We start from the raw sequence: 18173 nt of genomic DNA on the forward strand, positions 1-18173 counted from the left end.
TGAATGCATTGCTGTTGTAGTTTTTATATATTTGTTATATTTCTTGGACAGTGAATTTTAGATCCGTTACCGTATTTCATGTATTGTTGTAATAATGATTTAAACCATAATGTATTGCAGATCAACTTGTATATGAGGACAGATTGAGATTGAATTTTCTGTTAATTTGTTAGCTCATTATTAACGATATATCACACAAATCCAAGAACGATCAAGACGTATCTTTAAAACGATGTACGAGATTATTTCATGCATTTCGAATATTGCTGATACCAATATTTTATATTAAAAAGAGTATTATGCAAACCAATGTCGATAAACACAATTGTGAAAACATAAATTGAAAAACATTTTATAATGATTTAAACAGTTGTCTCCGGGGACACTTTTAACGGACACGTGACAAAAACAACAACAGTAGTAGTAGCAGAATGTTATGAATGCAAAGTAATTTCTATTTATAATAGTTTCTATATACACGTGCGCACTATTGCAAAGTAGGCTTTCTTGAGGCAAACTGTTAATTGCAGAATTATATGGTATTGATATTGTGTAGGCGTAATTTCGAATCCCAGAGCAGGCGTATACTAAAAACTTCTTAGTCAATGATTAACGTACGTGGAGTTATAGCAAAGCTCTTGTTTAATTCTGAAAACTCGACCGTCATTACTAACATTTGCACGTCGAGAATAACACACTTGGGCCTTCCGCCTTCCGTCATTACTGATTTTTGGACGTCGAGAATTACATACTTCGATTTTAGGGTCATATTTCTGAAACTTACAGCTGTTTTGGACATACTTGATTGATTTTCATCAAATAAACGGTGTTTAATCATAAATGGACGCTTCCTGCTGGCAACCACATCTGCATATGTGTGCATTGTTTGATCTTTCAAACTGTTGCATAGTGTTATTCAAAACACCTGTGAAATCATCGTTGGATACCTTTTCTTTTATTATATATATATATAAGGACCACCATTGTTTTCAAGTACCCGTGTTATATATCAGACAATTCGGACGCTGATATTTAAATTAGCGCATAGGTCCTGATGTTGGCATTATTAAAGCTTGGTAACCTAATGTTATCATCATTTACATTGACTGAAGAAAAATGAATGCTATGTGTAAGCCTTTTTTATTAATCTGAAGTAAGAATAATGTATTATTTACGTGTAAATTTGCAATAATTCCACCAACGTATCATATAAATTAAGCTGGGTAATTTGCGCAATGTTAATTTTGTTTCGTTAGTTTATAAAGTTAATAAAATCTCTACTGAGTTGAGATCGTGTGTTTGTTTTATGTAATCGTTCACTAAGCCGAACTGCATGCCTTTATACGCCACAATATTTCAACATGAAACTTCATGGGTGTGTAGATATCAATGAGGAGAATCGCAATGCATGAAAACAATTACCCTGTACTTAATAATTATTTTAGGATAATATCACATATCAAGGGATTTGCACCAATCCATTAACAAAACTAATTGGCGGGATATATCAATTCAACGAATTTGCTAGTGTGTTGTGTTACGCCGTTGTGGTTTGCAAATTTAAGACGATGCACCCGACTCTGTTGCTTCTTAGTAAGACTTAAAATGTCTTATTGAATGATACGGGGGCTAAATGTTATGCTGATGTGGGATTTTGGGACAATGGTGATTAGACGATCACACTAAAAATATAAAGTAAATTGATTTTCATGGCTAGCTATGATAATAACATTTGTAACGTGGATATATGGCTTTTTATCCAACATACAATTATGGATAATTATAAAATAACTTTATCTCATTACTAGTTGACTGTTTAAAAAAAAGAAATATATTCAAACAGGAAATACGTTTGTGTTTCGGATAACTAATGTCAAAATAATTTGAAATCTATATGATTATTGATACTAGCTCGATTATGAGATAAATACAGGCCTACTATTTTTAGAGCATAAGACGTAAGAATATCTATGAAAATGACCATACCCGATATTATGTCACTGATGTAAAAATACATGTGTATAGATGAAATTATGAACATATATACAATAATGGATATAAAATAGGTATTCGTTAATTTAAATTTAATTACAATTGTTAATCAGCATGTAATTTTACCACCTTTTATGTTTATACATATATCTTGTATTTTTATACATAAAATAAATATTGCGCGTTTTTGAAATCAAATAGTGTCATTTAATGATTACAATTTCGCATAAGACTTCTATTTGTGTGCGTAGTTTTCTATGTAAGAGCGTGCATGACGCCATCACGTCAACCTCACTTGACGTTATCAAATCTTGACATTTTTATTTATCTTTTAAGTTGAAAACCACACTGTTTTGAAATATGTAGATAACACAAAATGTCAATCTTTTCATAAAGGCGTATGCCGAAATGTTAATAATGGAGTAAAACAGAGGACTAATTAGACAACGTCGCTCAATGCGCAAAACGTTGTTTGCACATACCCCCAAAGTATAACCTGTTTGTTAATTGTTTCTTATTATCATGAACGGTAAATATACTGTTTGAGAATAACATTTATTCTTTCGCAGCTTCGGCGTATTTGATTGATTATTCTTAATTATTTTTAGATTTCAATCCAGAAATATCAAGACGCGTTGCCGAGATTGATTGATTTCCATAGAGTTCATCAGCATCAGATATTAACCTGATCGGAAATGGCATGTCCGCGTAAGTTTGTAAAAATGTTTTAGACCATATGTTTAATATTTAATGATCAACCTTGTATAAGAATGCATCTTTTATTATTGATTAAAACCGTACAAAAATGCAAATAAACATGGATACAAAACAATTTAACGGAACCGCCATTTTTACTGAGCGGTCCACCAAATATCTACCAACCGAGTCATTTGAACGCCTAACATATATTGCAATAAGCGCTTCTTTTTTTTCTTTCTACAGGGAAACGGTGTTCACGTCTGGGAATCGCTGCCAGCTTTTGTATCGGAGGATACGTCTTGATAGCGTTTACACTAAGTATGACAGTATTTCATTTGAATTCATCATCAAAAGCAATATAATTATCATCGCCACAACAACCTCAGTCAATATCAACAACAACTACCAAAGAATCCATTTCCCAACCGGGATTTCGAAACAAATTGCCAGGGCAACATCCGATCGCTTGTCGGCTTTCTTTTAGATCGAGTAGTAAAAGTTGTACCACGAAACTCGTAAAAAGTTTTTTTTTAACATGCAGTGAAATACATTACACATAATGTGTATCTTTTAGTGAATTATCAAATGTACGATTGATTGCGTTAAAACCGCATGTAAATAATTTGTTATAAAGAAATAATGCTGTCGCAAATAGGCTTTGCTTTTAATTGTATTATCGGTCGGCACTCTATATAATGTACCTAAGCAGGATAGAAAAGGTACACTTCCCTATGCGATCTAAATGATATTGCAGACAAAATCCATTTTGTTCCCAAGTGTCCCGTATATATCGAGATTCGAAAAGAATATATTTCAAAATAGTTCAATACGCAAAATTCGGATGTTATTAAAATGCCGTTCATACAAAATATATGGACAATTTTATGCGAATTGTAATTAGTCGTTTCTAAAAAAAAATTATGCTACAAATTATTTTACTACTTTTTGAATATAAATAGTGGCTGCATTAACTCTTCATAGTTATAGAGTTTCTCGCCATTGAGTCGAATAGGTTAACGATACACTTTTATAATAACCAACTCCTGGTTAAAAGCTGGGAATAAACTAATTCAGTTTTTTTAATCATGTCAAATGACTATTTTTTAAATAATTGTTTGATTTCCAACTTATTTTTTCGTTGAAAAGTAGTTGATTTTCCAACACAACTGAACTCGTCTTTGCGTCGAACACACTCGCCCTTGAGACGTACATATATTCGTCCCTTGGTTATCCGTTCCCTTGATTTGTAATATTTCAAACAATCGCACTTACAGTTGTTTCTAAAATATTAAATCCACATAAATAATCAAAACCAACAAATATTTCGTTAAATAAAGCTAACCCATAAACAACCAGTGTCCCTTATAGCAAAAGCCAAAAGTTTAAAGGTAGATGTGGTCTTGTAACATAAATTTTACGCGTTATCCGAACATTTACGAGCGAACTTGAGATTGGCCTCGGGCAGCCCATGAGAACTACGTCGCGCTTCCGACGCTGCCCAAAGCCAATCTCGCGTTCGCTCATAAATGTTCGTATCTCGTAGCGGGAAATTCACATGGGATATATTGTCATACAAACAATAAAAACGAGCATTTTGTATCGCGTTTAATCTATGTTACCGGACCATATCTAGCATTAAAAATTTGACAATTGCTATTAGGAACACTGATTTTTATGGGTTAATAGTATATTTCACGAAATATTTTACGAAATATTCGTTGATTTTGAGTATTTGTGTGGCTTATAAAACATTAGTCAACACATGGACTAAAATAATATTTTTTCATAAAGACAACAAATGAAAAGGTCACTACTATTTTTCATTCGAATAAAACAACAACGGTACTATTTGTAGCATTGGGTTGATATAGAGAAAATGTGCAAATACAAAGAAAAATGGTAATGTGCTTTGTGTTGTTTGTGAGCTGTTTGTGCAAACATTGATACATGGTGCATGATAAACGTGGTTCACAGGGATTTAGACACGGGCTTGACAGAATGAAAACGCGCCGTTAAGAACTTTATGCTTGCAAATATCTCAAGTTATTAAAATATCTTTGCATAAAAGACCATACAGTTTGTGTAAATATCATAGGATTTAAGAATGCATAATAAAAACGCCTGAAATCGGAGCCTACATTTCACGTCGCATGCAGCATAACCGTGTAAATGAATTCATTACACATCGAATGTTGGGCCAAGAACACGTGCTTATTAAATAAAGTAATGCTGATGCTTTTCACATTGCCATAAGTCGCATAAAAACTGTCTTTTATGCACTAGTATAAATTCTTCAGAAAAATTGTTTAAAAAGTTATTTGAAAACAAGCACCACTTAACGGTGTGTTTACATCCATTAACATCCATTTGTAACCCCATAAAGCCATGTGATCCTGCACCCTGGATACCTGTTTATTGCAATGAGTTTGTGATTAATTCTCATGCGTATGCATTGTCAGAAGCTAAACGTTCGTCATAAAGGCGAATAGTGCTGTCTCAATGGCTAATAGAAATAACATTACTTGCAGTATCTATGAAATAGCACTCAAAACTGCAAATTGCATAATTATTTAAGAAGGTTATGTTTTCAATATGAGGTCAATAGTGAATGATTGGAAGTGTATATTGGCAAAATACCGACGGTCTCAAGCTGATCGATAATTGAAAATTGTGAATGTATTTTCACCAGAAGTTATTAATACGGCTACATATACAATTTGACCGTGAGAGGAAAACTTCACATAACATTTTGAACTATTATTGCTTTCTATACTTTTCTTCACAAATTACAAAGCACAACATGTCCGACTCTATGGCAAACTCAACATATGGGCGAGTTCCTTTATGTGGAATCGAGATTCATCGTACAAAACTTCGGCGATAAAGAGATAAATGTCTAAAGGATCTCATATTTCCATTTATGGCCCTGAGAGAACCTAGCCCTGATAGTTATAATGATACTTGTTCATGGACGGTTTGATAACCTCGTGAGTATAAATATTCTGTTTGCATTAAAAAATATCATATGAATTAACTAACACTCGTAGACCGATAATGTTAATGACAAAATACTGATATTTGTTTAAATTTTTATAAAATAAGGAATATAATTATATAATTTAACTTCCCACAGTGATTAATTTTCCTCTCCGATAAATTATTGTTTTCTCTTAAATGCATACTGCAAAACAATCGCGAAATCTCTGTTGGAGAACGACTTATTATATTTCTCATATCTAAAATATTGAGCTTAACGTAATATACTTGGTTATGAAGTAATGTTTCAGAGAACTAATGTTAACATGTGCTATTTTGAATACCTACTTTATCTAACGAATCAAGAAGTATTTTTCTCTAGAGAAGACTATACAAAATGTAAGATAAATAATAAACACCTTAAAGCAATATAAATACTCAAAATCAACGAATATTTCGTAAAATATTTCGTAAAATAAAGTTAACCCATAACAAATCAGTGTTTCTTATAGCAATAGCAAAAAGTTCAACGCTAGATGTGGCAAGGTATCATAGATTTAACGAGATATAAAATGCTTCGTTTTTAGCTCCACTGGCCAAAGGCCAGCGGGGCTTATGTCATGGTCCTGTGTCCGTCGTGCGTGCGTGCGTCCGTGCGTGCGTGCGTTAACTTTTTCTTAAAACATCTTCTTCTCCTAAACTACTGGTCCAATTGTGATGAAATTTCTCACGAATGTTCCTGTGGTGAACCTCTTTCAAATTTGTTCAAATGATGCCCTTGGGGTCAAATTTGACTTTGCCCCTCGGGGTCAAAAAATTGAAAATTTGCTTATATAATGCCTATTTTGTGCAAACTTTATAAATCTTCTTGTCAAGAACCATTGGGCCTAGGGATACCAAACTTGGTATGTAGTGACATCTGATAGTCCTCTACCAAGTTTGTTCAAATTATGCCCCTGGGGTCAAATATTACCCTGCCCCGGGGGGTCAAAAAATTGAAAATTTGCTTATATAAGGCCTATTTTGTGCAAACTTTAAAAATCTTCTTGTCCATAACCATATGGTGTAGGGCTACCAAATTTGGTATGTAGTGACATCTTATAGTCCTCTACCAAGTTTGTTCAAATTATGCCCCTGGGGTCAAATATGACTCTGCCCCGGGGGTTAAAATATTGAAAATTTGCTATATAAGGCCTATTTTGTGCAAACTTTAAAAATCTTCTTGTCCATAACCATTGGGCCTAGGGCTATCAAATTTGCTATGTAGTGACATGTTATAGTTTTCTACCAAGTTTGTTCAAACTATGCCCCTGGGGTCAAATTTGAACCTGCCCCGGGGGGTTAAAAAATTGAAAATTTGCTTTTATAAGGCCTATTTTGTGCAAACTTTAAAAATCTTCTTGTCCATAACCATTGGGCCTAGAGCTACCAAATTTTCTATGTAGTGACATCTTATAGTCCTCTACCAAGTTTGTTCAAATTATGACTCTGGGGTCAAATTTGACCCCTCCCTGGGGAGTCAAAAAATCGAAAATTTGCTTATATAAGTCCTATTTTGTGCAAACTTTAAAAATCTTCTAGTCCATAACCGTATGGCATAGGGCTACCAAATTTGGTATGGAATGCCATCTTATAGTCCTCTACCAAGTTTGTTCAAATTAAGCCCCTGGGATCAAATTTGACCGTTCCCCAGGGGTCACAAAATTGAACATATGCTTATATTAGGCCCATTTTGTGCAAACTATAAAAAATATTCTTGTCCATAACCATTGGGCCTATTTCTATCAAATTTGGTAGGTAGTGACATCTAATAGTTCTCTACTATTTTTTTTCAAATTATGCCCCTGGGAACAAATTTGACCTTGCCCCAGGGGTCACAAAAATGAACATATGCTTAAATAAGGCCTATTTTGTGCAAACTTCAAAAATCTTCTTGTTCTTAATTATAGAGCCTAGGGCTACTAAATTTGGTATGTTGTGATATCTAATAGTTCTCTACCAAATTTGTTCAAATTATTCCCCAGGGCTCAAATTTGACCCTGTCCCGGGAGGTCACAAAACTGAACATATGACGTGTACCAGGGGAGATTACTGCGGCCGTGTGGTTGTGACCAACAACAACAACAACATCTTGTAAACATTAGATAAAACCCTGTCATTTAGTGCCATTTTAGATCAGATGGTGACTGCTTACAAAGGAATTGACGTAAGAACATGTGTTCTGAATGTTTTCTTATAAACTGAAAAAAGTCGGGATTTATTTAAATATGTCGAAAGTGACCATATATCCGGATAAAAAAATTCGGATGACATGTTTATTTAATGTCTTTTTTGTAGTGTTTAAACCAGTTTAATAATATCTTATTGATTTTAAAACACAACTTCCATGAACATAATTATTTCCATAAAAGTCAATATATGATACTGCATTGTAAACTCAAACTTTGTATCCAAGAGAAGGTGTTGGAATTAATGAAGTGCAATGTTCTTAACTATCGTATATGCTGCTTTTTTATAACGGTCCGTCCGTCATCCGTATGTCCGTCCACCAGATGGTTTCTGGATGATAACTCAAGAACGCTTAGGCCTAGGATCATGACACTTCAAAGGTACATTGATCATGACTCGCAGATGACCCCTGCTGATTTTGGTCTAAGGGATGTGTTGTTTGTTAATTATATGTATGCCCCTCTTCGAAGAAGAGGGTGTTTATAGTTTTGCACATGTCGGTCCGTCTGTCATCCGTATGTCCGTCCACCAGATGGTTTCTGGATGATAACTCAAGAACGCTTAGGCCTAGGATCATGACACTTCAAAGGTACATTGATCATGACTCGCAGATGACCCCTGCTGATTTTGAAGTCACTAGGTCAATGATCAAAGTCACGGTGACTGGAAATAGTAAAATGTTTTCCGGATGATAACTCAAGAACGCTTATGCCTATGATCATGAAACTTCATAGGTACATTGATCATGACTCGCAGATGACCCCTATTTATTTTCAGGTCAATAGGTCAAATGTCAAGGTCACGGTGACCGGAAATAGTAAAATGGTTTCCGGATGATAACTCAAAAACGTTTTATGCTTAGGATCATGAAACTTCATAGTTGCATTGATCATGATTCGCAGATGACCCTATTGATTCTCAGGTGAAAGGTCAAAGTCACTGTGACCCGAAATAGTAAAATGTTAACTCAAGAACGCTTATTCCTAGGATCATGAAACTTTATAGGTACATGGATCATGACTCGCAGATTTCCCCTATTGATTTTCAGTCACTAGATCAAAGGTCACGGTGACTCAACTTAGAAAAATGGTTTCCGGATTATAACTCAAGAACACTTACGCCTAGGATCATGAAACTTCATAGGTACATTTATCATGACTCGCAGATGACCCCTATTGACTTTCAGGTCACTAGGACAAAGGTCAAGGTCACGGTGACTTCACACAGTAAAATGGTTTCCGGATGATAACTAAAGAAAGCTTACGCCTAGGATCATGAAACTTCATAGGCACATTAAACATGACTCACAGATGGACCCCTATTGATTTTCAGGTCACTAGGTCAAAGGTCAAGGTCACAGTGCCAAAAAACGTATTCACTCAATGGCTGCCACTACAACTGACAGCCCATATGGGGGGGGGGGCATGGATGTTTTACAAACAGCCCTTGTTTGAGGTGATTCTTTACAAAGAAAGATGCTACTATTGTATTTGTTATAAATGTGTGAAAGGCTCTAAGAAGGAACCAGAGATTATTAACCCTTTACCAAACACCAACAGCATTTTACGGGTTTATAGCTGACGACTTTATAAATAGTTATGATAAAATGAGAAATTGCTCAAGATGAGCAATTTCTCCTTTTATCACAATTATTTCTACCCTACCTGATTATTTCCTTAATATTCCATTACAATTTAATTGTCGTCTGCAACCTTTTTCAAATTGGGAAAGTCCAAAATGTGTCGTTTGGTAAAGGGCTAAGGCATTTTGATTCCTACGGGTCTTGTGAATCTGTTTCAAATCAAATGCGTATATTTGATCTTCAGCATCTAAAAATATGTGAAATAGAAAGAATGACAATATCATTTGCAGAGATAAATGTGCCTACGTTATAAGCAATGGGACTGTGCTTCAAAGGAACAATTCCCGGGCTTTTAAGTCTGTTTAGTTAACACGGTAGTAACTTTTTCCATATATAAAAATGCTCACCCTTCAAACTTTAAGCGCCCAGTGGGACGAGGGATAGACAGAGAAAGTCACATGCTTGAGTACATTTCAACCCATGCGCATTGCGCGTTTTTTTCGCATAAAAAACAGTGGAGCGATACAGGGCAATCATGGCCCTCTTGTTTATAAAGCGTCGGAAGCACGACATATATCTCATTAGCTGCCCGAAGCCAACCTCGCGTTCGCTCGTAAATTCGTAAATCGTCGCGGGAAATTCACATCGAATATATTGACACAAAAATTAAAAAAACGAGCATTTTGTATTGCGTTAAATCTATGTTACCTTACCACATCTACCGTTGGAATTTTGGATATTGCTATCATGAACACTGTTGTTCTTATGGGTTAACTTTATTTTACGAAATATTCGTTGATTTTGAGTAGTAATGTGGCTTCAAGTGTCATTCATTAATGTAATATGAGCCGGTTGCAAGAAAATGTAAACTGCCATTCTGTAAAATAGTGTCTTAAAATGCCTCATTAAGATTTTTTTGGTGAAAAACTAACTTCAATAAGTGACATATCTCATATCCACATGCAGGTATGTATATAATCACATTTAAAACAAAATTAGGTATGTATGTCTGCCTGTCCGTCTGTTTGTCTGTCTTTCTGCCTCTATATCTGTCCGTTCGTTCGACTGTCCTCATCGTCGATCCGGGCTTGCGAAACTATGGTGACCACTATTACGGATATTTCCCGGCTACTAATTTATGTGGCTAAAAGTGCTTAAGTCGATTATTTTGATTTACATTACTATCTTTACAACAGGTAACTACAAATAATGACCGCCCATCAATCAGTTGGTAGGCTTACCCGCTCCATGCTTACATTTACAATATGAAAGACGAGGTTGGGAATGTGTTTGTGAAAGTTTGAGTGTTTTGTAACCTTTTGCAGTAAGACGCCCAATAAATGATTTCACAGAGGAGTTTCAAATACACGATCGTCAACGTTGGCAGAGAGAAATAGAAGATCAACAAAGCTTCCAGTTGAAAAACCTACGTCACAACACAACAGGTTAACACATCTATTCGAAAATAAATAAGTATACCTTGGCAGAAATTGCAGCTCAGATGTCCCTTTTTCTTTTAGATCATTTGATAAAAAAGGATTTTGACCCATGTGATGTGTTGAAAAGGTGTATAACGATTACATTACGTAAGTGAACTTGGAAAACAATCAACGTCGTTGTGACAATTTTTGAACAATTCATTAATTTTATAGGACATCTAAGAATGAAATTTCGAAGTATTGAGATTTGTCGGAATTTTCTAATATGCTTCTTCTATTTCTTTCTTTTTAAATTGAAATGCAATACTTGAAGGTTTATATTTGCTATCAAGTATGCGTATTGTTATTAATTATTTTGTGTTTGATATTCCTTTCAACCGGTTTAAGCCCCGATTTGTGTTACTTCGGGAGTAACAAGGCGGTAACCCAGAATTAGTCACTTTTGGTGTTTTGTTGTTTCTGTTATGTAAATTCTACTGATTCCAGTGTGTATATTTCCCTTTAATTTATGATCGCTTGCTATGTTGGAGGATCAGCATGTCTTTCATTCCATTAAAGTCCCCAGTGTTTTGAATGACCTTTCCAACGCGGTGAGACAAGCTTTAATATTTTTAAAGTTAAGAGTTGTATTGTATGTTTTGTTGAGTATTATATTGACAAGTATTCACTGAACTTAAATAAAATACTAAACTTTTAATCCTGATATCAGTCTTTTTAGGCCATCTGAACGTTGATATCAGTCCTTTATAATGCTCTGCTCTTTAATGCCACTTTTTCTAAACGCTCAGCTAACTGTTGATTGTATTAACGCTCATCTCTTTGATTTCAGCCAATTATAATTCCCAGTGATTTGATATCAGTCTATCTTAGCTCTCATCGCTTTTTTCGATTTCCGTCTTTTGAGCTATCAGCGCTTTTATTACAGTTGCCGATGCTGCTCGTTGGGTTCTTCACGCCCCCAAAATTGCACCGGTATTTTACGAGAAGAATCGTCCACCAAATATAACAGGTACGATACAGACTATTAAGGGCACATAGTTTTACATTTTAAAGGTATTGTTTCCCATTATGTACTTCAAGTTGTGCATACATATTTATTATCAGGTTTGCTTAGCCTTTATGTTTTGCAAAAATTAATTTTTGTAACAAGGATGTGTGGTTGTTGTTAATTGTTTATTTGCAAAAGAAAACGTGCACATTAATTTGCATTTCACAATTATGCTTTCACGCAAAACAAGAAAAAGAAACTTATCTGTTTCACTGTTAGAATTTGCTGAAAGACATCACAAATATTTTTCGTTCAATTTTTAAAATTATATAGTATAGTTAAATACTTAAGGCACCAATTAAGGAAAATGCCATCAGCCCTTTTACATACAAAAACATGATGAAAATGACTTAATCTTTATTATTGCATAAACTCTATTTATAATGCCCTCTGACGGGGTGCAGAAACTGGGCAAAAGGAGGGCTTGTTATGCGTTTTTCATATCCATAAACTGGTCCAGTGGATTCAATGAAGTTATTATGAACTTTGTTAATTACTCCAGCCTTCGACGACTTTCCAAGCATAAATGGGGAACTGAATAAGCACCAGTTTCCTCGAGCATGCAGGGATAAAGGCAATTAATATTTCAATCCACTTTTCAAATTATACCATCTGCACTCTTTTGACAACAGCTTTATTTTATTGGCAACGTCAATGAAATTACGGTTATTTACTCAACACTTTCAAATATAATGCTGTAAATGTAAGTGTTTATGTACCTTCAACGGTCCTGCTGTATGCTTGAAATACTTCAGTGACAATATGTTGGCAGTATTAATTTTTAGAAAATTTAGTAGGAACGAATCTAAGACACAGGTGGAAGTAATGTACCCTGGATAGTATATGGGCCAAGCAGCCCAGTATATTCAAATACATATATAAAATCATGTTTAATGAGAGAACAATTGACAAAGAGCCATGAAAAAAAATCCACACCCTTTGATATTGGAATCGTTTTTATTGCGCACTCGGGAAGGAACGGATTTTTCGAGCGCCCGCAGATTATCATGCCCTCGAAAACATGTATTATCCCTATATTGATTATCAGATATTTTTAATCAGTATTAAAAGAGGCGATGAAAACTAATTTAACAATCATGCATATATTTGTAATTTCTTCAGTGCCAATAAAACACAAGTGTTCGAAGTGGTTTGAAGCGACATTTGAAGACAACCTCCGCGTCATTTCTGGCTACCTCAGCAAACACATGACAACATTTCCGCCAATGAACAGGCCAACAATGGAAATGATGTCATTTCCTGTTATAGTGACTGCTTGTAGTCACGACTTCTTTCATGTAAGCGAGGGTCTACTTAAAAGTATCGACAACCTAATACTTCCAAAATACCCGGATTTGAAATTATTCTACTATGACCTTGGATTACACGAGCAAGACATAAAAACGGTAAATTTTAGATGCAATTTTTCGTTTAGACTTTTGTTTGTGTTATTTCATGTTTCTCTTTTAAACGAATGTATCATATAGTACAGTATTATGCTCATATCTTAAAACTGATCTGGAATCAGATTTTTTTTCTGTTTAAGTAAGATTGAATTTTCGATAAACATAACACTAAGTATGGACGTATCTATTTAAGACGTCTTACGCATAACAGATGCGATTAAAAAAATGAATGTACATCATGCGGATCAGAAATTACATTGGCGACAGCCAAAATGTTTATTTGTTCTTCTACAAATTTGGTAACGATGTGAGTGAAAAGCAAATACTCTAACAAATTTTAAGCAAAAAAAACTAGATATTTATTTTATTTTCATCGCTTTTCAGATTGAATCTGGTTGCAAATTTTGCACAGTCATCAAATTCGATTTCCAAAAATATCCACAACATGTTCAACATTTGAAATTTTACGCATGGAAACCATTGATTGTGAGGGTATGGTATTATTTTGTTTTCGTCGTTATTTAACAACAAAAAGAACAACAGCACCAGCAACAACAACAACATAATCATACTAATTATAATAAAAGTTATAATAATAAATAAAATTCATTCATCATTTTATTATCAAGAACAGCGACAACAACATCATCGTTTTCGAAAAGGACACATACAAAACATACGACCAAAAACCAAAATCCTGTTTGTACTGTCTGAAATATCAATATTTATAACATTATTACATTAGGTATCTTACGCTGCGTTTCGCTTCTTGATTTTTTTTACATAAAATGAAAAGGACCTTAAAAGGGCCTGTCTGCGAGCTATTAAACTTACGACGGATTTATTTTGACACCGGCACGTAATAAGTCCCCAAATATTCTCCCCGAAAACTGCCCACAAACAATAACCGAAAGTGTCAAGCATACAAAAGTAAAAGAACGTTTGCTTCCCTTATGATTTCGGGTTTATTCTCACTAGAAATGGAGACTATTAATATATTGGCATTCGCACAAGCGCGCATAAAACATTAATTTCCCTCTTTGCCAATTATGATAAAAAATGTTTGTTCGGGATTTTCGTCACATTAACTATGAAATAATGAAGATGTAAGTGTCTTTGAAAAAAAGCATTTTCAGAAATGTTATCCAGCACAGAGATACATAGACGCAATTGTCACATGATCATGTCGCCATATTGTGCCGCTTAACATAAAGATCACTTATATTTAACCCACTCTATACATGTCTAAGAAATCATTGTTTTTGCTTTTTTAAATTCAGGAAGTCATGCAAAATTACAGCTGGGTTTGGTGGATGGATTCGTCGGCTCGGATTCTGCGAAACGATACGGAACTCGACCGTGCCCTTCAATATAGTAAAGAAAACTCTATCTTGTTTTTCACTTACGGAGAAACTTTAGCGGTTGCTAGACATACTCACAAAGGGACGATGTCGATTCTGGAAGAAGATTATTGCAAATTTCGTTATTTTGGCGAGATCGAAGCAAGTTTTGTGCTCTTCCATTTTGATAGCGTCAGCAGTTTGGTTGTAGACAAATGGAGCGCATGCGCATCGCTCGATCAGTGCATGAATCCGCGGGATGCAAAGTTATCATGTCATCACATTTCGCGACCAAGTGATGGACAGTGTCATAGATATGACCAATCAGTGTTGAGTATTTTATTACGCAGATTATACCACGATTCGAACGATTACCCGTTAGTTTCTGTGCCAATACGAATTCACGAATTACGGAGAGGAAGTGTTGAACATTATTTTAGTCGTTTAAGTCCCAAAAAACGTGCAGAAATATAACTTGTTCCAAACAAAGCTTGTATCATTTCTAATCTGTCGTTTCTACCAGGTGATGATGGTAGGTTCAAATTTTACTGTTATTGAATAGTATTGAAAATCGTTTTCCATTTTGTTTATCTTGGCATAAAAAAGGGTCTTATTAATCAATCATTACTGTTTGTATCCGAGACATCTGGGAGTAGTCTTCACTAACCAGATAAAATTTTCTTCATAACAAATTTGTTATTTTCAATTGATTTGATTATCACGTCATTTATAAAAGTATCGCGTCATGTGAAAATGGTTCATATGCCATATGCAGACAGTCTGGCCTGGGGCTACCCTGTCAGCTCATGAACGAACGAAATCGTGCGTGACTATTTAGCAGAGAAGTTAGCTCCTTGCCAGACTTTGAGAATGATACGATCATCGGATGGTCACATATGGTATATATAGCTTATGTTTACAAGGCCCAAAATTCACTCAAGGTCACTCTTTGTACTATAATTATGAATTGAATATTTGATAGAAACGGCGTCATCACTCTTACTTTAAGCTATCAACTTGTTATATAGTGTGATACTTCAAGATGCATTTCACTTTTGAAATTATAGTTCGTTTGTCAATGTATTTACTTAAACAAAATAAATGTATGACACAAATATATGTAAGTGTAGTTAACCTTAATTATCATGTGCGTATGTGCGATCGTGCGTACTAGTTCTGCGGACAAACGCATGTGTGTGAACAAGAACATGAACTTCGAAACGATACAACACTTTGTCAGCAAAAAAAAAATCCTACACAACGGCTACATTTCATTTAGATTAATTGTGTGTTTAGTTTAATTTATATTTAACCAATAATAAAAGCTCGATTGCACCGACAGTCTAAAGCGTATTGAGAAACTCTCTCAAGTCTGTTTCCTGGGCAGAACCAGTACTCGGTGCCTTGGAGAAGATCTTGAAGACGCACGCTGGGAGGGTATCGAAACAGGGACATCCTCATCTATCGATTGGCATGATTCCCAGTAAGCCATCACGACCTACGATTTTAAGTTTGAGCGACGACGTCTACATGATGTGTAAACCCTGACTAATCTCGGCACTCGTACTGTAGTTGATTAACTTATACTGTAGTTGATTAACTTATTACACGAAAATGGTGGTTTTGAATTGTGGCTGCAATTTTCAGTTATTTTAGTTTTTACTAAAAGAAATCAATATCATGTGGTGTGGTATTGTTATATGGTGGGTTTTAGCAGTGAGACATCAAACCCAGTCCTCGGTATATGGTAACCACCAACCAAACTATCATGCACTGGGTTTGGGAATTCAAACCATGTCACGTAGGTCAAAGGCGAGTTTCCAAGCCTCTGCACTTACCAAACGCTAAGTGTTATCCGGATATCCGCATCTTTTGAAAAACATACCTAATGCGTATTTAAAATGAATGTTGGCCAATAAATTATTCCATTAATGATAGTTGCTTTATACTAATACGTGACTTTACTGACGCGTGATACGTAATGTAATAGTGAAAGGATTTTGATAGGTTAGCTTCGCTTTCACTCACAGATTAGTGTGGTTTTTCCTTATCTCCACCATTCCAGAGTAAATTTATTCCATTTAACTTTGTAGCATGTGACGTTTATATATTATCTCATTATCATTCAAACGCATGCAAAACACTATCCACTTCTGTTTACACCTGGTATTCATACAATTTGCGTAGCAGGACATTATTAATACAAATGATGGTGCTTATGATAAACAATTTATGTTTTACGAAGATAATGCACGAGACGCTCCAAGAACAATACAGCTCTATCTTTATCAGCTGCAGACAAAAGACAATCCCCTTCTGTTTACGCTTGGGATTAATACTATTTGCACAGCAGAATAGTATTAATAAAAATGAACGCTTCACGCGGACACAGAACGAATGATGGAGGCCTTCGAACACGTGTGTCTCCGAAGACTGACCAACATATCCTACATGGAGCACAATACCAACGCGTACGTCCGGAACATGACAGCAATCCGTGTTGGCCCACAAGAACCCATCCTCGCGACCGTCAAAAGACAAAAGCTAGCTTGATTTTTTAACTTAACCAGACATTTCTCTCTCTGCAAGACTCTACTCCTAGGCACGCTAGAGGGAGGTCGCCGTCAAGACCGTCAGAAATATATATGGATGGAAAATGGGAAAGAGCGGACGTCCCTCCCCATAGATGGTGGTACTTACAGAAGCCAAGTATAGACCTTACTGTAAGAATATCTCCCGTACCGCCAGGCAGGTCAAATGAAATATAATGATTATGATTATGATGATGATTATGATGATGAGGAGGAAGAGGAGGATATTGATGATGATGATGATGATGATGATGATGATGATGATGATGATGATGATGATGATGATGATGATGATGAACATTACAATACTTCCCACACAAGAAAGTTAAACAATCATCCCCAAATTATGATGAATTAATTGAGATTATTGATGAATTGATTTTTGACGATCTTACAGTATTAAAGGGTTGATTAAAAAAATACACGTCCGAAACGATTGGTACGTTAAGAGTCATTCTTTCCTAAAGTTTCATCCATTCCTAAAGATTCGGCCTCCCCCATATTTTGGAAAATAGCACTTATTTCTGGCAAAACTTGAGTTGCTTATCTTTATTTAGAAAAAAACATATGTATCCCATATATAATTATTTTTAAGTTCAAAACGTGTTAAATTTATATTTTTATCGTAAACAATTATTTATCTGTTAGAAAAATCTTCAAATGTGCTGCATACGTTTGGTAAAGGTAAATACATTTGAAAATCATCACCTTTAAACAGTATTTTGCAGTTAATTAGTTTATAATTAAGATTATTAATTAAATGATTTATATCAACATTATGACAACACTTCACTTTTTTTTCACATGATGAATTAACAGATTTATAGAAAAGGTATAAACAAATCCGTGTTGCTAGGGTGCCTTCCTAGAA

The 18173-nt window shown here is 35.0% G+C and overlaps 1 protein-coding gene across 6 annotated transcripts in view; it reads left to right on the top strand.

Annotated features, from left to right (window-relative positions):
- The window catches only part of LOC127848454 (uncharacterized), a 47065-nt gene extending 31322 nt beyond the window's left edge, over positions 1–15743 (top strand). For 2 of the 6 annotated variants that reach the window (XM_052380921.1, XM_052380920.1), the window contains exon 8: positions 14652–15726. In XM_052380921.1, the coding sequence (XP_052236881.1) occupies positions 14652–15185 (534 nt within the window). In that variant the 3' untranslated portion in view covers positions 15186–15726. Of the gene's footprint in view, positions 1–13087; positions 13372–13755; positions 13864–14651 lie in introns of all 6 variants that reach the window. The other 4 variants (XM_052380923.1, XM_052380925.1, XM_052380922.1 and 1 more) reach the window with 4 other exon arrangements.
- The last annotated feature ends 2430 nt before the right edge of the window (positions 15744–18173 follow it).

This window comes from Dreissena polymorpha, chromosome 10 (assembly GCF_020536995.1).
Source record: "Dreissena polymorpha isolate Duluth1 chromosome 10, UMN_Dpol_1.0, whole genome shotgun sequence".
Taxonomy (NCBI): Eukaryota; Metazoa; Mollusca; class Bivalvia; order Myida; family Dreissenidae; genus Dreissena; species Dreissena polymorpha.